Source organism: Leptonotus elevatus, chromosome 12 (assembly GCF_054856555.1).
Source record: "Leptonotus elevatus isolate MCC_2025b chromosome 12, RoL_Lele_1.0, whole genome shotgun sequence".
NCBI lineage: Eukaryota > Metazoa > Chordata > Actinopteri > Syngnathiformes > Syngnathidae > Leptonotus > Leptonotus elevatus.
Genome location: NC_141250.1, coordinates 17,365,820 through 17,388,276, shown reverse-complemented (window position 1 = coordinate 17,388,276; position 22,457 = coordinate 17,365,820). Strand labels below are relative to the sequence as shown.

General features: G+C 41.6%; 2 protein-coding genes across 5 annotated transcripts in view; both read left to right on the top strand.

Moving 5' to 3' along the window:
• Positions 1-9,838, top strand: part of myo3b (myosin IIIB) — a 76,883-nt gene extending 67,045 nt beyond the window's left edge. For all 4 annotated transcript variants that reach the window (XM_086091837.1, XM_086091839.1, XM_086091838.1 and 1 more), the window contains 4 exons: positions 877-977; positions 1,367-1,413; positions 1,736-1,879; positions 9,707-9,838. In XM_086091837.1, coding sequence (XP_085947963.1) covers positions 877-977; positions 1,367-1,413; positions 1,736-1,865 — 278 coding nt within the window. In that variant the 3' untranslated portion in view covers positions 1,866-1,879; positions 9,707-9,838. The remainder of the gene's footprint in view (positions 1-876; positions 978-1,366; positions 1,414-1,735; positions 1,880-9,706) is intronic.
• Positions 9,839-12,934: 3,096 nt separating this feature from the next.
• On the top strand, positions 12,935-15,450 carry sp5a (Sp5 transcription factor a). The gene is made up of 2 exons (XM_086091341.1): positions 12,935-13,318; positions 14,066-15,450. The coding sequence occupies exons 1-2, from the start codon at positions 13,268-13,270 to the stop codon at positions 15,107-15,109; spliced, it is 1,095 nt and encodes a 364-aa protein (XP_085947467.1). The 5' UTR covers positions 12,935-13,267; the 3' UTR covers positions 15,110-15,450.
• Positions 15,451-22,457: the final 7,007 nt, after the last annotated feature.

Sequence of the window (22,457 nt, the reverse complement as noted above, 5' to 3'; positions counted from 1 at the left end):
TAGCAGACATCGTGAAGCATATCTTTTTCATCTTTACGACTTGAAGCGATTTTCAACCAGTGGAATTTAATGTGTTTGATTGTAGTTTTCTTATTGAAGTAAGAGAGTCAAAAATACAGTGGCAAATTGGAATAAAGTGACCCAACTTAGGATTTATTTATTTTTAAATTTGGGGCACTTTCATCATTGTTAGTGTGATTTAATTGGCCGACAAAAAAAAAATTGGCCGATTTTTTTTCCTTTTTTTTCCTTTTTCTTTTTTTTTTGGTAGATCATTACAACATGAGACAAAGATAATGATATTCAAACGCAAAAAAAAAAATCTCGTTTTTGTCATTTTTTTCCCTATGTCTCTCCATAAATTTAAAGAATTACTATAGGGCAAAGTATACAAAAATGAGTTATTTTATTTATGATATATTTTTGAAAGTAATTGATGGAATTTTATTCTGCTTAATATCAGAATCATCATCAACCTAAAAAAAAATCCATAAACTTGGTCCCTAATTATTAATATTATAATGGTATTTTGTAATAACTTGACTTGACCTATAACTGTGCACGACTATCATAATCTTTCTCCATATTCTTCGAGACTAAATTATAAAGTAACATACTACGATGTGTAAGGCAGGCTCCATTTTGAGCAACCGTTAAGCTGCCAAATATGGTTCCCTACCCGTTAAATATGACTATGACTAAAATACATGCACGTTCATGTGCAATTGAATCTGATGTCAAGATTGAACCGCTATTGTTTTCTCTTTTTCTGTCGTCATGCTCACATTGATGCGTTAGTTTTTTTGTTTTTTGTTTTTTAGGGGATTTCACGCTAATGCTCAATTGGACCCCCGCCCTGCTCTTCCTCTGTTGCAGGTCCAGGGATGAAGCTCCAGCAGAGGACCCCTCGCCGGCGGGGCCAGCAGCCCAAGCTGCTTAACAGCCCCGAAGACAGCCTGTACTACAACCAGCTAAATGTGAGTTCAAAATGTCCTTAAAGGCCTTTGTCTGACTTTGGTTGCACATGATAATACAATTAAAGCTACCTGTGCCAGAGCCTGGAGCCCCCCCCCTCCCTCCCCGACGTCTCTGCGCCTCTTGTCTTGAACATGTGCTTATGCTCTTTATCTGTTGCTTTCATGTCAGGATGTCTGCCTTCACGGTGAATAATTGATGCGGTTTATCAAAGCTGAGCAAGATGCATGCTTCATCAGACTCACTTGAGCCCTTTGATCAGGGAAAAAAATTATGCTGTGACTTCTGATATTATCAGCATCTGCTCGCATTCAACACAAAATCACTTTGAATTAAAAATTAATGACTCTCGGCTCATCTTTTGACTGTGTGCTCTTGGCCCTTTCCTCAGAGAACTCTGGATTACCAGGGGAGCAAGAGGAAGCCCAGAAAACTTGGGTAAATAACTGCTTTCCTACTGGCGCGCAGCAGCTCGAAACAGAGCAGGCCCTTTGTGGAATTGGAGAAGCCACGAATGGAGTTGTTGTCTTGTAATGTAAATGGAGCGACCGAAATAACAAGCTTCGTTTGAGCTTCCTCCGCGTCATTGGAGAGATGCATCTCACGGCTTTGTCAGCATGACAATTCTAATTGTTCGAGGTCTGACTTGAATTTGTTCTATAAATGACACAGCGGCGCGCATCGCGATTACGAACTCTCCCGGTTTTCTTTGATGACAGCTGACTGTAACGCAAATCCCAACCTGTCGTCTTCCTTCCAGTCAAATCAAAGTGCTGGACGGAGAGGATGAGTACTACAAATTACTGTCAACGGTGGAGTCCATCCCCGAAGAAGAGTACGAGAGCCCGGCCCCCGCCCGCCCGCCCGTTCTCGCCGACGCTCAGCCTTAACATCGCGTCAGCCGGTAAGACAGACACTCCAAAGAACATCCTTCTCGTTGGACGTGCGGGGCCATGCGGCGGCGGCGGCGCAGAAACGGCGCCTTTGGTTGTTAATCCTCTCTGATCGCAGAGAGTCTGCAGGGACGTCTCGCTTATAGATCACATTTAGACTGTGATGTCATTTTTCGGTGCAGTAATTCTCTCGCTACGAGCAGAATCAAATATGAAAAGGGGGGGCTTCAGTTTACAATAAATAGTTGTATTGAAAGAAAATATATAAACCAGTCATATGCAAACCAGTGTATGTCATATGACTGTCTTAAAGTGAGGACACTGCTACACATAACTCTGATCTGATTAGCTAGATTTGGCAATATTTAGCATTTTATGCTAATTTTGAGATCGTAATCAAATGACGTCAGTGATTGGACGCTGCCATCGTCTACGTCTATTTTAAAGCTAGTCTATTTTTAGCCTTTGCGCAAGTCGGCGAAAGTTCCGCCTCCGCATCCTCGACCATCCAATCACAATGTAAGAATGTTTGCGCTAGATTGTGATAGATGTAGTAGCTAAGTCTAAAAATAATTTTATTTATGTAAAAAAAAAAATGCTATTTACATTATGTACGTTATTTATTGAATTGTATCTCATCTTTCCCAATTGAAATGAATTTTTTTGGGGGGGAAATAATATGTTCCAAAATCCAGCCGCTTTTATCCGTCTCAGGGGGCGGCCATTTTGCCACTTGCTGTCGACTTAAAATGACATCAATGTTGCTCAGGTCTCAGGTAACAACCAATCACAGCGCACCTTCAGAAAACAGGTGAGTTGTGATTGGTCGTTGCCCGCGCCCTGAGCAACTGTGATGTCATTTTCAGTCGACAACAAATGACAAAATGGCCGCCCGCTCAGATGGATAAAAACGGCTAGATTTTGCTTCATAACTCATATTCCACAAATGTAATATTAATCAGAATGTCGTGTTTAGACTAGTGAGGTCACATATAAACATATCATTGTCAAAAAATGTTTAAAGTTGACTTCCACTTTAATCTGTTCCGTTTCTATTGAGTCGAAGTACAAATGAACACAGCCCTTGCTCCTTTTCACTGCTACAATTTATGATTCTAAATACTGACATAATTAAATCAAGCAAAACAAGTTCAACCAATTTAGAAAACACTTTGGGGGTTTTTTTCTGCGATCATTGCAACACAAGGCTTCCAACACACTGGTGTTAAAAGCATTACATTGAGTGTCTTAACACAGATCCGAAGACAAATCCTTTTGAAGCTCAAAACTCTCAGCACATGTTCTTCTCACTGAGATCTCTCAGTAGTCAAGAGAAGCTTTCAACCCCTCAGCCGTGGAATCACCAACCGGATGGCGCCCAAACTCACTGCGAATTCCTCCCTAAATACTCAAAATTGTGTGTTGGAAATTTAGGCCTGGCGAGTCGTTTTTTTTTTTCTCCCTCCCTCTATCAATTTGCATATCATTTACTGTATCTCTCTTTGTTGACACCCGGGGGCCTGAAAGGAGATTTTGATCTTAATAGGAAGAGTAGGGTGGTATGACTGAGGATCTGATCTTGCTTATATTCAGAGGGGAAAACATTAGAGCTCTGCCTCGATAGCGAGGCCGTCTTCACTTAGCTCGGGTTTAAAGTGGCCTGAGGTGATCACCCAACTCCACTTTTTAGTACTGCGGAGGTCAAACGCAGACTCAGTGCCTTTACAACCGACTGCTTTTAACACTTTTGGACAGCAGTACGGACATACAAGCACTTTATTTTCTCTCTTCAAAAGAATGAGAACAAATAGGCAACAAAGAAATTGAGCACTTTAATTCTTGGTAATAATTAGAAGTTCTAAAGTTAAATGACACTGAAGTTGCACATGCATCTCTGATCATGTCATAAGAACCTGAAAGACAACGTATAACTTATTACGAAAGCTGTACATGCATCTCTCTATCTATGGATAAAAATCTTGACCCAACATGCTGGGTATAAATAACCCAGTATTGGCGCGGCCCCTTTTGGACCCAGCACTGCGTTAGCTATTTCACCCAGTTTGGGTTGCTTTTAACCCAGCAGTGGTACCGAACATGGCCACAGAACAACTTAGAGAAACACTAAGGAATTTTTCAGTTTATGCTGATTATGGCGCCGGCATATGGACAAAAGCGGTAATCTTATGCCTGAAGGAAGACCACGTTTCCCATGAGGACAAGCGCATTGCGTCATTTTTATTTTCAGTGCGTCGACATCATTCAAATTGACTTCAGTCTTTGTAACGAATGGGGTTAAGGGGGAAATGACGTACGCCATAAAGGAGTCAACACATTTGTAGTTTCATGTGTGGCAGTGTTCCTACCGTCCTCCTCAAAGTTGCTTAGTGCCAGTAAAAATGATACCGGCCCCCTCAGGCCATGGCAAGGGTACCATTCAACTAGTTTTGAGTCGATGTTTCATCAGAAGGGTTATGAAAATATTTTATTAAGATTGCTACTTTAAACCCGTTAAGTCAAAAGTACCACTCTATGCACTTGTTAGTTTTTTCTTTCTTTCTTTGAGTTCCAGTGTTGGAAAGTGGCAGCTGCAATTAAATTGCATTTCGATTCATGGTCATATTTAAAAAGGCAAAAAAAAAAATCAATTTTTTTTTTAAGTCAAAGCGTAATAGTGCAGACCACTAGCAGTGTTATAATGGTGGTGTCATAGTTAGTTCAGAAGCTTTTTTTTTTCTTTTTTTTTAACCTCCGGTTGTATTCACACAGGCTGCAATAATTACTCCCTTGCTGGGATCGTTGGTTCCTCTGAAGAGCAGCCTGAAATAGGTCACCCCAGCACCCTGTAGTGCATCTTAAAAGTACACTGAATCAATTAAGTGTGATCATGCTTCCCTGATTAATTTTGGCCCTGTTCTACCACGGAGAGAATTTCAAATAGGCCCACTGGTTCTGAATAACAAGGTTGGAACGTAGTGACAAACAGCGCCAGTGTGGGAGTTTCTTGGCTGCCAAATTAACACCCTGGATGATTGCCTGTGTTAGCATATGAGAGAAAATGAGCGGAGGCGTCATAGATGAATGTGTGACGTGAAACTGCTAATGTTATGAAATAGGGTCAGGAGTTTTTTTGTTTTGTTTTGTTTTGACAAGATTCTGGCGTGTTGACAGAGATGGCAAACGTAATCATACTCTGTAGAAGTACAGATACATGTGTTAAAAAAATAAAATAAAACAGTGGAAGCTCTGTGGTTTCAAAACGACCGAATCGTACAGAAACTAAAGCAATATTTAATTTTACTTGAGTACAAAAGTACAAATTAATTTTGATAAATTGTCACAGTAAAAAAACAAACTTTTCTGCTCAAAATAATTTCCCTCTTCTGCTAACTTGTGTTGTTTGTACTTTGAAACAGTGAGATTTTTTTTTTCTTATTCTGAGCTAACTAATGTTGCTTGAATTTTATGCTAGCAAAGCAACGTGTTCCCTTAGATTTGCTAGCTCTATGAACTGACGACAAGATTTTAAATTAGAAAAAACTTCTCCGCACAAAAAAGTTTCCCTCTTCTATCAACTTGCGTAGTGCTTGTACTTAAAAGAAAAAAAAATCTTGTTACATGTTATGTTGTCGTTTAAGAGCTAGCTAATGTTGCTCGAATTTTATGCTAGCAAAGCAACATGTTCCCATAGCTTTGTTAAATGCTAAATTAGCTCAATGTAGAAAAACATTTCTCCACACACAAACATTTTTTTTCTTTCTTCTATTAACTTGCGCAGTGCTTAAGAGACTCATGCTGCATGTCACTTCCTGTTATTTAAAAGCTAGCTAGCGTAAGCTTGGCTATTATTCTATTCAAACAACAACGCATCCTCTAGCTTTGCTAACGTTGTAAACTAACAAATGAAATGCTAAATTAGCTTAAATAATGCTACAGGAAGTCATTCTCATAAATAAGGCCATGGATGGAGTTTTTAAAGATGGGGAGTAAAATTAAAAAGTTGTTAGCAAAGAAACAAACTTAAGTAAAGTACAGATACCTGAAAGAACTGCTGAAGAACATTTAAGTACTGGACTTTGTTGCGTCCCACCGCTGCGAGCTGAAGCTTCTATGTTTGCACCCTTTGGCAGATGAACAGAGAGATACAGTTTTAAATAAGACACCTGTTTCATTTCGGGGGTTTTTAATACGTCATCATAAAACCGTATTCCCCTCTTGTTTTAACTCATTAAAAGCGCCCACATCTGGCATGTGAGAGGATGTTACTTTAATATGGCTTCCATTACTGCCGGCGCTATTCTATGCACTTCAGCTATACGTTCACCAACGGTTTCCTCATAACAGCTCGCATGCAATACGGCGCCGATTCATTTCCTTCCCCAACACTTCCATCCAAAGTTTCCAACAACCTTGATGGAGCTGCGGCCTTAACAAATGATGAAAAGCTTCTTCTTTTTTTTTTGTGAAGAATCATACTTACCTTTTCACCTAATAGTGATGTCTTACTTCAAAGCGAGGACGCGATTAGGCCGACATTGTCCTGTCTCTATATCCTCTCAGTTCAAAGGGAGAGTTTGAATACCGCCGTTTCATGTGAAGCCTTTTCAAACACTGTTTTAATGCAGTTTACCTGCTTTTGATATCCAGATGAGCCCGATTTTCATCACACTGGATTGTGTTAGACGTCCTTGTTATGAGCAAACCCCAGTGAAGAAGGAAGATTTCCAAATCCTTTGCGACGACGTACATTGGATGAAATGCTAACTTGTCAAACGTCGCTGCAAAGTCAGCATTGGACCCATTTACATGAACTGATCTACGTTTTCACTTGATTCCAAACAACAATTAGTTTTGGGAAAACGCAAGGGGGGTGTGCTCACTTTTGTGAGATCATACTATAGTTGAAATGACACGGATGAAGGCAGATATTTTTGCGATGCTCTTTGCTGCCTCATGGTCGCAAGCGAATAAACGGACAAGCACGAGCGTCAGCCGGATGCCAGATGTGCGTGGAGGGCTCTGAGCGAAAGAACATTGCCTGCAGACAGCATTAATGAAGAAAGTGTCGGAGCGGGGCGGAGAGAGGGGAGCGTAAAGAGGCGTCGAGCAACAAGGAGATAAAAGAAGCTGTTGAGTGCATCAAAGGTCTGCTAATGACAAAAGATGCCATTAGGGTGACACTGGCTTTTGTTTCCAGCTTCCTCACACCTGCAGTCAGTCGAGGGGCTTCCAAGTGCCGTTTTCTTGTTAACATTAGCACGGGTATTTAAAAAAAATAAAAAAACGCTCATGGGCCATAACAGTTTGCTCCTCCTTGCTAATCTTGGCAGTGAAAAAAATCAGAAGGCATTCTTCTTTAAAAGTTCAGTGGTGCCTTTTGGTGTGCATGACTTGGCCACCAGAGGCAGTATAATACAGTCATGTGGCCACAAACAAAGAAGAGTTTCACAACTACTCTCAGTGCCTCTGTTAAGCGAGGAGGAAAATGAATACCGTACATGTGATATATTGTCTGTTTACATACACACTTGAACTTGATATATTTGCAAATATATTGTACATAACATGAAACCATGTACAACTGAACTGTGCTTAAACATGTATAGTAAAAGTAAAGCGATAAATGACCATCCCTTACTTGGAAAGCCTATGAGGGAATTCCAGTCGCAACACAGCAGACATGTCCACGTCTAAACTTGGCAGTAATAAATTTAATAATAATACATTATATTTGTGGAGTATGGGGTCAAGTTGTATTTGACCATTTTAAAAAATGTGCATAATTTCACAAGTTACTTCATGTTTAAGATTAGATCGCTCTTAATATGAAAAGAAAAATGCATTGAGCTGTCACCAACGTCTTACAAATTCAATTATGCCATCTAGTGGCAGGCAAAATGACCTCAACACAAATCAATATCACACGTTTTTACAATACAGTACATCTTTTTGAATTTTAACTAAATTTTATGAATTATTATGAAATTACTGTATCAATGACTAAAAGATGCAGCCATATTTGTATTGGTTTAAAAAAAAAATCCACTTTCATGTTAACAAAAGTATAAAATTTAGGAAAAAAAATACATTTTAATATACATTTAGATCAGATCTAAAATTTGCGATTAATCGTGAGTTAACTATTGAAGTCATGCGATTAATTACCCCTAATTAAAATTATTAAACAAGCTGGGTGATTACTGACAAGCTCCATTCTAATATGTTTATTTGCGTTTTGCGTTTTAAATCGTGTATCCGAATTTAATTCAGCGATTCGTTCACATACCACTAGAGGGAGCCCACATACCATTAGCGGTACTCGGACCACACTTTGCCAACCACTTCTCTAAAACAATAGAAGCAGTGTGTAAAAAGCTGCTACCCTGCAGGCCATGAAATTCACTGACTTGAAAGTTTTCTCGCTGCCTCCGGTGCTGGAAAAGGGACTTGACAAAACAGAGCGTGAAATTGCGATTAGCCTCTCTCCGTTTGTAGAGCGAGGAGGGCACGAGCAGACTTGGCATGGCCAAAGGTGGAACCTGTTTTGTTTTTGCCCCGCCGCTGCGTTCCCAGATGGAGCGGACCAGCTGCCACTGAATAAACACTGGACGGGTAACAGTGTGAGAACCGCCGCCCACTTGTTTTGGTCCGGGGATGCGTAACAGAAAAGTTGTCATAGCCAAAGGGGAGGGAGGGGGGGAGTAACATTTGGACTGGAATCAAGATTTTAAAAAAATAAAAAATAGTGGAGGGCAAGATTGTCATGGCGCTTACCAATTTGGGTACATGAATGAAATGATATTGATACTTAAAATGTTACTTTAAAAAAAATGCTATTTAAGGTCAATTTCAGGTGCGTTGCCGTACCGTTGGTCCCACTGCGAACTGTTAGTGTGTCCATTGCGGGTTCCCCTCTTTAGTGTGGGATTAATCGCATCCAGGGTGGGCTGCTGGAAGGTACAATGACCCCGTCCCGCCGTACGTGACCCTCAGGCCAAGCCGCGCATTGCTCTTTGCTGGTGAATATGCACACATCTCCCACTTCATAGGCTCGCAAGAGGGCGAGGTGGGGGGGGGGGGGGGGGGGACTTGTATCGCGTTGCGGGGGGAAATTAGGGAGACCAAAGTTGGAGTTTGTGTGCGTCGGGGGCCGCGAACAATGACGGCTTTCTGTCAGGCTGCGACTTCAAAGGTCCGCTGAGTGACTGCTCCCAGTTCCACTTTGTTGTCGATCACTGAGGAAATTCACAGATGTTTTCTCATACGAGACACCATTATAGCGGTTCAAGTACCGCGTAGCCTCCAGCGTCTGCCCCCCCCCCCCACCCCGCCCGCCCTCCTCTCTCTCTCTCTCTCTCTCTCTCTCTCTCTCTCTCTCTCCCCAACACACCCCTCTCCTCTCTCACACAGGATGTGAGATACCCACCCTCGCACCTCTAAACTTCCATATCTCTTGTCGAAGAAGAGAATAAAAGTTCGACAGCTGAGTCTCATAGCAGATAATACAGAATGTTCAGTTTTTTTTTTTTTTTTTTTGAAGACATCAAAACTGCCGCAAGCAAGTCATCCTATACGTATATATTAGGGAGTGCATCTCTCTGGTAAAAGACGATTTTTTTGGAAGACAAAATTGTTTGGAATCATATAAATTTTAAACCATTTCCCATTCAATTTTTAATTTTATTTTTTCCTCCCCAAATTTTTTTTCACAATGTAAATATATGAGTTCACACTAAATATCACATTAAGCAGACGCTGGTGGTGAAAACGTATGCAGGTGATTTGGGCTAACATGACTTTGGATCTCTTTTTTTCTCCTCCCTCTCTCTCCTCTGCAGATTGCCTTCTTCGCCAGCAAAAGTCGACCTGAAACCGAAAAGCGTCAACAAACTACATCTCCTGCACATTTGTATTTATTTATGACAAAACTGATGTTTTATATGGCACAAATAAACGTGGTTCTCTTGTGATTTGGTTGTTAATGTGCCTTTTTTTTTCTTCTCAATTTTGGAAAAAAAGAGTCATGATAACACCCTCCGAAGTTGCCACCTGCTGTTTCTTAGATGAGGTTTTCGCAATCTCCATTGTTTCGATTGCCACAAGCCAAGACTACACAATGAATCTGTCTTCGGGGCAACACACTTTCGCTGTTATTTGTGCCTTTTATGTCCAAGACCAATAGCAAAGAGATGCGCACTTGTTGAATATTATGGAGGAAATAGTTTTTCTGGTTTTGCTCAATTAATCCTCAGGCCAAAGTACAAATCGTAAGTTGTAATACATCAGAAGAGAGTTGAATCCATTCAGACTTTTCCCGACTCCCTGTTTTGCTTTTTAGTATGCGCCAGGCAAACTTTGACTCGAGCGAACAACGACTGTTGTGACCCTGTCAAAGTTGAAGCGTGGCCGTAAGACGGTAAAGGTTCTCCGCAAGTCGATTACCTCGGGCACCGGACATTGTGTCGAGCGCACACTCGGGGAATTTCTCCCCAAACTATTTCAAAGCGCTGCCCGGCCAAATCCATCCCTCAGCTGGAGTCCCATTGAAATGCATGAAAATGTAAGAAGTTGAATTTAAGTGTTTGCTCAAAGGAAGATGTCAATTATTTGCTGGTTTGCGGAGTCAATGTACTTAACATGTATGATCCAAACGCAGCTTTTCGAGCGGAGAGGCTCACATTTGATAGCAGTTTCAATTTCATATCTATTCAAGATCATATGAAAACATCACTCTTCAGGCCTGATAGTGGATTTAAAGCCTTATATTGTCTTAATGTATGAAAATAATCATTAGAATCATAACGTGAAACGAAAATATGTAAAAATGAATAAATAAATCTGCCTCTTTTAAAAGAGCCGAATAATCAGTCAGACCCGAGTTATCTCCATGGAATATTTGGCAAAGAACGACAAGCACAAAAGCTTCAAGTGATGGAAGTGGAAGAGGAAGAGGAAAACATATGACATAGTTACGTAATTATAAAAATACGTTCGCTACTATAATATGCGGGAATCCCTTTTTATTTTTTATTTTGTTAAAAAAAAAAAAAATCCCAAAGGCCAATTATTTGATGTGTAACCAGAGGTGGCAAATCCAGGTCCAGAAATGAAAAACCCTGCCACAGTTTAGCTTTAGGCCCTGATGCTAGCTATCTAGCTAGCTAGCTCCCTAGCAGCTAGCTTGCACCTGAAAGTAAAAACCCTGCCACAGTTTGGTGTTAGCCCCTGATGCTAGCTAGCTAGCCATTAATGCTTGCTAGCTAGCTCCCATGGTTTTCATTTGCCTGCTATGGAGCTAGCTAGCTAGCATCTAGCCGTTGATGCTAGCTAGCTAGCTCCATAGCAGGCAAATGAGCACCACAGGAGCTAGCTGGGCAGCTAGCTAGCTCGCCCCTGAAAGTAAAAACCCTACCACAGTTTGGCTTTAGCCCCTGATGCTAGCACCTGGGGCTAAAACCAAACTGTGGCAGGGATTTTACTTTCTGGACCTGGATTTGCCACCTCTGTGTGCAACATTCAACGCATTCAGAACTCGGTACAGCACCCCCCCATAAAAAAAAAAGAAGCAAAAAATAACAGTTCTAAGAGAGACCAACACCAAAATCGGATGACCCAGACACAATAAAATGCAGAGTTAAAAGGACTTTTGAGTGACGCGGCATGAGAAAATTGCACCACTGAGTATCCAATACTCTCCGACCGAAAGCATTTTTTGCCTCCCGAAAATCATTTCCTCTCCTTTTCAGCTGCAGAAATTCATATCCTCAACTACTTCAATCGTATCTTGTATGACTCCTCATCCAAATCTTGGGTGAAAAATCATCATCTATCATCAACAATATATGGATTTTCATTACCCATGTTTGTAGTTCACAGAAAAGTCACCAGGCACTCCCATGCCAAATGTTTACGAAATGTCGCCTTCGACTTCATGTAAACAAGCTTAATCTGCGCTCGTTTTCATCTCGCTCGGCCATATGCGACGACGACGCGGCTCTTGTAGTTGTAGCTTACATGGCTCCAGCCCAGCAGGACCCCCCACTCCCGCCCACCCCCCATCTCTCCCTCATGACTGTGTGTGGAAAGCCGTGGGAGAGGACTAAGAACATTAATCCCATCAAAGGAACACATCTAATTCAAAAATCTGCCTCTCCAAACTAGTTGAGTGTACAGTGATTGTTTCGGCTGGGGGAAGCTCGATAACCATCACGGAGCTGATATTCACATCTATACAAGTTTTATCTTCTGTTTCAGAAAAAGTACTTTTCACTCCATAAAACTATGAAAACAATACTGGGGGGGGGGGGGGGGGGGGAAATGCTCCTTAGATAGTCAGCTCAAGATCTGACAACATGACTTTTTAATCAAGACATCACTAAGCGAAAGGAGAACTCCCGCCACGGACGTCTTTGTAGCCTGTGACTTGGCAACAAGATGGCAGCAAAGCACTACTTTTGTCTATATAAATAAAGATGACTTGTTGAAGCGCCTCAACTCACTTCAACATAGTCCCAAGATACCACAAGAGGGCGTGCTTGCGAATGTTCTGATTCATCCCGGTCGTTTTGGTCTCACCTCTGCCATCTAGTGGAGAATAATAATTAAGTAAAAGTGGAATTCGGGCGTAGGGGAACGAGCGAATGACTCTGAATACATCTTAAAAGCGATAAAGCCCCGCGACTGAAACGACTGAAGTGTAAAACAGCAAAGCAGAACAGAGACACCGATGCTGAATATATGAAAAAGTCGCGGTGTCAAGTCACTTGATGTATCCCCCATCGAGTTCTCGGAGATCCCCCGAGATAACAATGTCACATTGTGGCTCGGAGTTCTACTACAAATCCTTAATTACAAAAAGCGGATCAGATGACTGGGGCAGCCAACGGTGGGCTCTCCGGGCGGCATGTGGGGGGGCTTTGATCGGGGAAAATCCAATTATTTGTCTATATACATTTCCCACATAGTGATTACTTCATTAATTGTCCCGCCTTTATCTCCTCCCTCCCCCGCCTCCCCTTGCTAATAATCAGCTCCTTTATCCCACACCACAAACACACCATAGCAGCTTTGTGGATTCAAAGGATTTGCTTGCTTCTCTCACAGAACCGCCATTCTTTGATGATTGGACAGCGGCAAACTTCAAAGTCTGCCATCTTATTTGTGAGTGGCTGGCAGCCCACCAAAGTGCTTATCACGTTCTCTCAAGTGATCCGCCGCCGCGTCAGATAGTGCAAGGAGATCCGCCGGAGAGGAAGGCGTCGCGTCTGATGCTCGCTCCACACTGACTTTTTTTTTTTTTTGGGGCTTATTTGACCACCGATGAGCACACTTTTTTTGAATTAACACACTTTTTGGGGCGCGTTCGTATTGCGCGTTTGTTGCCCAGGCGGAGGAGGACCATGGCAGCGGTGGCTGTTCTGCGGAACGAGACGCTTCAAGCTTTTCTGCAGGTTCGTTTGGAACAACTTTGGGGTTACTTTCTTCGCATACAAATAATTACATGTTTTTTTTTTTAATATATATATATATTTTTATGCGTCAAACTATCGTAAGAAAGTTGAGAATAAGTCGGAATTCAAGTCAAAACTTTTTGAGGGACAAGCGGACAATCTGGTCTGGTGGTACACCTGCCCTGAACTCGCTGTTAAAAATCGACATTAACTGGATTTAACTTCTTTTTTTTTTTTTAAGTGACTCCGAACCACGGCATTTGCCTTGCTTTGATACAAAAATATGTTTCTTATTTGAGCTGTATTTAATTGTATGGATGGTTTAGTTGGCAGTGTATATCGTAAAGAAAATTCGTTTCTGCTAATTACCTCATTCAGCTGAGACTGAGAAACTTCATATAAATTCGGTTCTATTTGATTTTATCTTATCACTGGTGTACAACTTCTCTATATCGTCAAGAGAGTAGTTTATAATGCTTTGTTTAGCAAATGAGACCGACAAACTAGTATAAATTGTGTTCTTTAAATATAGTTTGAAGAAGCTTTGCTTCAATATATGTATATTTCTCAGCTAATGAGACAGACAAACTATTATAAATTACATTTAAATTGAACAATATGTTACATTCTTTCGCTTATGAGGAAGAAAAACTGTAACAGAAAGTAGTGGTGTACCTATTGAAGTGACCATGTCAAGTGTCCCACCCCCCCCCACCCAAACTGAAAAATGTCTCTTCCATGTTCCAGGACCGCACTCCCAACTCTTCCCCGGAGAACTGCAAGCACTCCCCGCTGGCTCTCCTGGCCGCCACCTGCAACCGCATCGGGCACCACCACCACCACCACCACCACCCGCCGGGCTCCAGCCCCCCCGACTTCCTCCAGGTCCCCTACGACCCCACCACGCTGGGCTCCCCGTCGCGCTTGTTCCACCCGTGGACTAACGATACCAGCCCGCCCGGCAACTCCACTTTCGGACTATCCTCCAAGCCGCAGCCGCTCGGCTCGTTCGGCCCCCCTCACGAGTTGCCCCTCACCCCGCCCGCCGACCCCGGTTACCCGTATGACTTCTCGCCGGTGAAGATGCTGCCGTGCTCCATGCAGTCGGCCTGCCCGCCCACCTACGTGCCGGCCGTCGGCTACGCGGCGCCCGCCCCCATCCCGCCCGCCATGCCCGCCTTCGCCCAGAGGCAGCTGTCGCCCAACCCGGCCGAGGACATCCCGTGGTGGAGCCTGCAGCAGGGCAACCACGTGGGCCACCCGCACCGCTTCCAGCTGCAGCGCGGCTTGGTGCTGCACGGCCACACGGCCGACTTCGCCCAGTACCAGACGCAAATCGCCGCCCTCCTCCACACCAAGTCGCCCCTGACCACCGCTCGCCGCTGCCGCAGGTGCCGCTGCCCCAACTGCCAATCGGCATCCACTTCCGGCGCCACCGACGAACCCGGCAAGAAGAAGCAGCACGTGTGCCACATCCCCGGCTGCGGCAAGGTGTACGGCAAGACGTCGCACCTGAAGGCGCACCTGAGGTGGCACTCGGGCGAGAGGCCCTTCGTGTGCAACTGGCTCTTCTGCGGCAAGAGCTTCACGCGCTCGGACGAGCTGCAGAGACATTTGAGGACTCACACCGGCGAGAAGCGCTTCGTGTGTCCGGACTGCTGCAAGCGGTTCATGCGGAGCGACCACCTGGCCAAGCACGTCAAGACGCACCAGAACAAGCGGAGCAAGTGCGTGGACAAGGCGGCGGCCGAGCACGTCAAGCGGGAGGACTCCAGGAATCTTTTTCTGTGACCCTCATGTTCAAAAACACTACGAGAAAAAAAAAAAAGTTAGTGCAATACTTTTGGGGGGTGAGCAGTTTTGCTCCATCACTGCAACATTTCTGGCTGTGTTGTGTTTATGACCACAGAGAGGTTTGAAATCACTTCAATATGTCTTACAGAGCTTCAATGGAAAGATTTGCCCCCCCCCCCCCCACCACGCCCCCACACACACCTTCCTGTAAATACTATTTAATAGCTTTTGTTGAATGAACGTGTAAAGTTTATAAGCATGCTCTTAAGAAGGTTTGCTATTGTTGATATGACCCAACTACAATGTGAGAATAAAGAATATAAAGTTTTTTTTCCAAATGTCCGTAGAATTCATTAAGCGTGTTAAATGGGCCTGGTTGATCTATTTTTAAACTTTTGTTCAGCTTTTCCAAAGGACAATTTCAAGCATTGTTTAGAACAATACGAGTCTTGTCGGTGTCGGCTGTTCAAACGTAATCGTACGTCATCGCATCGAACCGCAGCGTCATCGATATCGCCAAATATAAACTGCATCAAGACGGCACGAATCTTTGACAGTCCCTCAAAATCGATTATCGTGAAAGGTGGGCCAAAGAGGAAAGAATCCACTTTAACTCGAGATTTTTTTGGGCCAAGATGTGATTTTTCAATGTGTGGATTGATATTGAATTAGGTTGTGTCAAAAAAAAAAAAAAACTAACAAACTCAAAATATGAATGCTCTAAGATCTAAATATTTCAACAGTACATGTACTAAATGACAGAAGTTATACTTAATTATACTTTTGGTACAACTGCACGATCTCACGTGATCCAAAACGAGCTGTATCCTAAAATGTATTTATTTTCAAAGATACAGATGATTTTTTTTTTTTTTTAAATTCACAATGCCAAAGTGTTTTTAATTTCCTTTTCTTGTTGATGATATTCGAACAGAAGTTTTAGTAAACTTCTCCACCCCAAAAACTGCTGGGTACCAATATTGGGTTGTTTTTTTTAACCCAGCAGTTTTAAGGGTGTACTTACTATCAGAAACCGGTGCATAAAAGTGATTTATAATAATTCACTGAAAGAACTTGATTTTAACACAAGTATCATTTTAGTCCTATCATCTGCTAACCGCCCCCCCCCCCCCCCCAGTGGAAAACCCCATAAAAGTGAATGTATGTTTAAAAATCAGGTGGATTGTCCGAACATTGGAGTCTCCATTGAGCATGTCAGCCTTCTTCTGTGCATGCCAGAATTCTCTCTCGTGTCCGATCATTGGAAAAAAAAAAATCCGCTTGAAAAAAAACTTGTGCCAACTGTTGAAAGTCATCTTTTCCTAGCCTCAACAGCGCCCCCCTCTGCAAGTGGTCACAATGGCTCATTGAAATAAGTTGGTAAAACTGTTGCTACTTGTTAAATCTCAGAAGTGTGAGAATCATCTAAATACAGTTCAGTTGTGTTTTAACTTTTAAGTAGAATGCATTTAATGATTTGTAGAACATTTAGGTAACAATTTTATCAGCAATATATTTTAATTGAATCGGTATTTAAATACCGTCTAACTATTAACTACTATAACTATAGTGTTTTAATTTTGCACACAAAAAAAAAAGCACTTTTATAATGGCCGTATTCAAACCTTTGATCCCCTGCCAATAGTTGTACTTATACTACATTTAATTGACATTTTCTAACATTGTCTTCTTGTGTTCAAGTTTAAGGCCCCTTGAGAAGAAAGAGACAACACTTGAGTTGGCCCACAAAGAAAATCACAGTTTCCTCTCATGTCTGCATTGGAGGGAAAATGGCAGGAGCAGCTCTGAGGTCAACTGACATGCAGTATCAGTCGGGCGGTGACTGACGGGCCCGGCTTGGACTGGAGCCTCGAGCAGGAACCTCAAACAAAACTTCAAAACCCAAAAAGCAGACTGAACTTTTATTTTGAGAATAATTTTGGTATGGCCCACTTTTGTTCACTTCACTGATACTACAAGTCCCAGGATGCTGTGCAATATGAGTAGCGGGTGCGACATCACTATGTGGATAAAATAAAAAGTCTACACACACCCAGTTAAAATGCTAGGTTTTTGTGATATAAAAAAAGGAGCCCATTGGACCATAAAATCTACCAAATGTGGGAAAGGTGTCCACTGAAACCAAGGTTGAACCTTTTGGTCATGTTTGGCACAAACACAAAACTGCTTATCACCAAAGTGTCAAGTTCAGCTGGAACTGGAGCTAAGTCAAGGTGGTGAGAATTAAGAACAGTTCAAAATTGCATTTGTTGTTAGTCAGCACGAAACCTTCAGGATTCTGCTAGAAAGTAAAACAAAATGTCAGGAAAAGCCTACTAGAACATCTAAAATGTATCTGGGGTGAATCAGAGTCACTTTTAGTGGTGGCAGTTGTTTGCTTAATGCTGACTCATTTAACGTGGACTTGACTGTGATTGGTTAATTCTGAAACCAGCCATAATCCCAGGTAAAGGAGGGTGTGCACACTTATGCAATGATGTTATTTCAATTTCTTTTTGCTTCCTTCTCAAAAATGTATTTGAAAATAAATATCAAATGAGTTGTACAGGTTACATGTCTAATTAATGGTGGATTATTATTTTTTTTATGATTAATCTTGATCTAATTTTGGTACTTTTTAATTTGTACTTTTGGTTATAAGTTTAGTTTCAGTTTTGTTAGTTTTAGTCATAGTTTTAGTTTTTTGTAATTATGGAGTATTTGTTGAGTGTAAGATAAAAAAAATAATTTAAAAAAAACAGTCATACGAGTAGTGTGTAATGAAGTAACATAAACGACATTCCTTCTTCTGTACAGCCAAACAGAAATACCGAAATAAATGAAAATTTAATGAAAATTAAAATGGAGCCTGAAAGCTCATCCATGATATTGACAAAGATGAAAACAAAGGATGTTTTTGCTGTATTATTATTTTAGTTAGTTGTGTAAAATGTAGTTTCAAAATACTCATTTTTATTTTATTAATGGAAATATTTTTTAACGTTAGATTAAATTTTACGTATTTTGTAAATGTACTGTAGTAGCTATTGGATTAATGAGTTTTTGACTTCATAAAACTGCATTTAATCATGTGCAAGGTCTGACATGTCTACTTAAAGAAAATAACAAAAATGCACACTCGACTTAAATATAATCAGGCAGTACAGTGACGCCTAATACAAAAAAAAAGAGGGGGGGGGGGTGGTTGGGTGTCGGGGTCCACAAAGGCAAATCTCACAACTGTACGTTTTTTTTCTCCAAATATTCTGATCCTATTATGAAGCGAGCGGAGCCTGTGGATGGATGTGTTGCATGCAGGCAGACTGGCCCCGCTAAGAAAGTCTTTTGTTTGCCTCCGATTTCACGTCATTGTCCAATCAAAGCAGCATTCTCCAGCACTGTGGGGGGGGCCATAAATCCCGACTCCTCCAATGGCGCAGCTTTAACTGGATTTTGCCTAACTTAACGTAAGATCTTAAGACCAGAGATTTCTGAACATAAGCACAGTTTTCTTTCTTTTTTCTTTTTGATCTAAATCATCACAAACCTCATTTGCATAAAATAAAAGCAGATTCATTCCATTCTCCTCTTGGCTAATTCTGTGGTCCAATCAAGGTGACCCTTCTTCATTTCATGTTTTTTTTTTACGTCCTTTATAGTTTGATACAGCGGATATAAAAAGTCGACACACCCTTGTTCATATGCTAGGTTTTTATCATACAAGAAATGAGACTGTGATAAATTCTTTGACAACTTTTTCTTCCATTAAGATGACCTCTAACCTCTATAGGTTTTTTCCACAATGGGAAGTGAAACAAAAATAATAAATTATTGAGCAAGTGTTAACTCGTGTTAAATGGTTCAGATGTTCTAGTAGGCTTTTCCTGCCCTGACTGAGGGGGGAAAAGGAACAGCCCACTAGAACAGCTAAACTTTATTTGGGGTTAATGAGAGGCACTTTAAATGGCAGCAGGTTTTTTTGTACCGCAAAAAAAATAAAAAATACTTATTTACTGTCAGGCCAAAGCAATTATGTATTTATTTGTCGTCATCTTGTTGCCAATAAACTATGTTGAGGTCAATTGAGCGGCTTCATTTAGACAAAAGTAGTGCTCAGCCACCATCTTGTGGCATCTCCATGCCAAGGAACTACGTTGAAGTGAGTTGAGGGACTCCATTTAGACAAAATCAGTGCTTTGGTGCCAAGGACCTACTGTAATTGAGTTGAGGAGCTTCATTTAGACAAAAGTAGTGCTCAGCCGCCATCTTGTGGCATCTCCATGCCAAGGAACTACGTTGAAGTGAGTTGAGGGACTCCATTTAGACAAAAGCAGTGCTTTGGTGCCAAGGACCTACTGTAATTGAGTTGAGGAGCTTCATTTAGACAAAAGTAGTGCTTTGGTGCCATCTTGTGGCACCTTGGTGCATGTTGAAGTGAGTTGAGGGACTCCATTCAGACAAAAGCAATGCTTTGGTGCCAAGGACCTACTATAATTGAGTTGAGGGGCTTCATTTAGACAAAAGTAGTGCTTTGGTGCCATCTTGTGGCACCTTGGTGCATGTTGAAGTGAGTTGAGGGACTCCATTCAGACAAAAGCAGTGCTTTGGTGCCAAGGACCTACTATAATTGAGTTGAGGAGCTTCATTTAGACAAAAGTAGTGCTTTGGTGCCATCTTGTGGCACACCAAGGTGCATGTTGAAGTGAGTTGAGGGGCTTCATTTAGACAAAAGTAGTGCTTTGGCACCAATGGCCTACTGTAATTGAGTTGAGGGGCTTCATTTAGACAAAAGTAGTGCTTAGACACCATATTGGTGCCAAGGAATTATGTTAAAGTGAGTTGAGGGAGTTTTTGTTTTGATACAGTGGACATTTAGATTCTAAATTCAAATGACTAACATTGAATTTTGTTATTATCAATATATAGATCTACCTGCAGCCTCAATCAAGTTCACTAAAATCAGATTACGCTACCTGCGCCAATGTTTGGATGTTTTTCTTTCAGCCAAGCTCGTTTCACTTCCATCTTTTGGCCACAGGACAGCGACACGACTGGGAATCATCACGATGACCTCACACAAGTACAGCCGTCTGTTTTTACTGCTGCTAACAACGACGCATTTACTTTAATGCTTGATGTTTAATAATTCCGTTAATTATAATCGGCCCTTTTGTGTCATTTACATTTTTATGAGAAAATTAAAGGATTCTATTTGTGCATATTCTAATAGGCTTTTAAGCGGGGTGGAGGGTATTTAAAGCGTGAAAATTTTGTCAGATTGGATTCGAACTTAGACGTAACGTACAAGAGCGTATTTCATGCCGGCTCTGATTAAAACGGCGAGTGGCGAATGAAGGTTGATGTAAAAGGGGGTCAGCGGAGCCGGTCTCACGCTGGGCGCCGCGTTTCATACATCAGCGCTCGATGATTAAAGTCAAATTAAAACCTGCCATTTTCTTCACAACTGATTGACATCTCTTTATTGATTACATAAATATGTCTCAAGGGTGATTGTGACCTTACAACAGTCTGGGATCCTATTCGAACCCTTAAACATCCTAAAACAATCTGCCCTTATAATACGATTTGCATTGCAGGGCAAGATCCAAAGCGCATGCGCACAAAAAGGTGCATGTTACTCGTGTTTGATGACGTATGAGGTAAACGATTGCCAGTCCTGTGACTGCTGTTTGCTGATTTCACTCTCATGCTCCATTTTGGATTGTGCTCCATCTTGTGGACATTCTTGTGCAGCTCGCGAAAACCATAAATGGACTCGAGCTCGCTTTTGTTATCGTCTTTCTTTGCATTAGACAGACAAGAGATTGATTGGTTCCGCCGGCAGCCTTTGAACAAAAGCCTAGTGAAACGGCAGCAGTAGGAATAAATGCTAATAACAAGAAGAAGAAGAAGAAAAAAAGTTAAGAAAGTAGTTAGAAGAAGAAGAAGAAAGTCAAGAAAGTAGTTAGAAGACTTACTAATAGCATGTGGTTGTCTGCTAGTTGACATCTAGCGCTTCACTAGTAATACTAGTCACATGGAAATGTGAACTAGTGTACAGTTATGCTTCACAAGTAGCATGTGTTGTAGTTAAAGTTGTTAAAGTTGTCCTAGCTAGGGCACTGAATGTCTTACTAATTTTCATAGTTCACTAGCAGCTAGCAGTTCACTAGTACTACTAGTAGCACATAAATGTTAACAAGCGCATTGTTTTTGGCTTACTAATAGCATGTGGTTGTCTACAAGTTAACATCTGTGCTTCACTAGTAATACTAGTCACAGGGAAATGTGAACGAGTGTACAATTTATTTTCACTAGTAGCATGTATTGTAGTTAAAGTTGTCCTAGCTAGGGCACTGAATGTCTTACTAGTTTTTATACTAACTTATATAACTTTTATACTTTTATAATAACTCACTAACAGCTAGCAGTTCACTGGTACTACTTGTGTCACATAGAGGTCAACTACTGCATTGTTCTTGGCTTATTAATAGCATGTGGTTGTCTACTAGTTAACATCTAGCGCTTCGCCTTAGTACTAGTTGCATGCAGAAGCCAACTAGTGCACAGTTTTGCTTCACAAGTAGCATGTACCGTAATTAAAGTCGTTACAGCTGTAGTGTGCATACGTCATACAGTTAGGCAGTAGTGGAGAAAAATACGTTTTTAAGTGCAGATGTCAACTAGTGCACAGTTGTGGCTCAAAAGAAACGTGACAGCAAGAAAAAAAACAACGGTTTTTTTCGGTAGGCTAGAAAGATTTTTTGGAGCGCGTTTGTGGGGATTTTTGTGAGAGGTCACTGATGTTGCACTTGAGAGAGGGCCTGGCTCGCACCCAATCCATGCTCTCATTCACTGCACTAGTGTTTTATTGTCTTGAGGACGGCGAGGGCTCTGTGCAAGCTCTTCCAGATCAAGCGTCTCCAAGCGTGCCTTCTCGGACCTCGAGGCGCAGTCAAGAGCCTTCCCCAAACTCTCGTCATCAATTTGGAGTGTGCGTGTTTTCTGGGATGTTCCGGCTTCCTCACACGTTCCTAAAACATAAACAGGACTTGTTTGTAACAAGAGGTTCAATTGTCATCACAAAAAGTTGTACCTTGTAGAATGAAAATGGACCCCTTTTATTCTCACAGTGTGAAATGAAAATGTCGGACTGCGCATGTGTGTAATCTAGAAATTCTCGAGCATGTATATTCCCATAGAAAATATGAACGTCAAGGGGCCTCAAATAGATTTATTGCCTACGTTTCACCTCGTGGGTGTGGAGCTGTCCAGTGCTGAAAACACAACGTAAGTCTGAAAAGTCCATTTGTAGTGTCACTGCAGTGCTTACAGCACGAATGAC

Bases quoted from the DNA above. Each gene is read 5' to 3' on its own strand.
- sp5a (XM_086091341.1), top strand. From the start codon at position 13,268: ATGGCAGCGGTGGCTGTTCTGCGGAACGAGACGCTTCAAGCTTTTCTG. The intron at 13,319-14,065 runs GTTCGTTTGGAA...TCCATGTTCCAG, and splicing joins CGCTTCAAGCTTTTCTGCAG to GACCGCACTCCCAACTCTTC.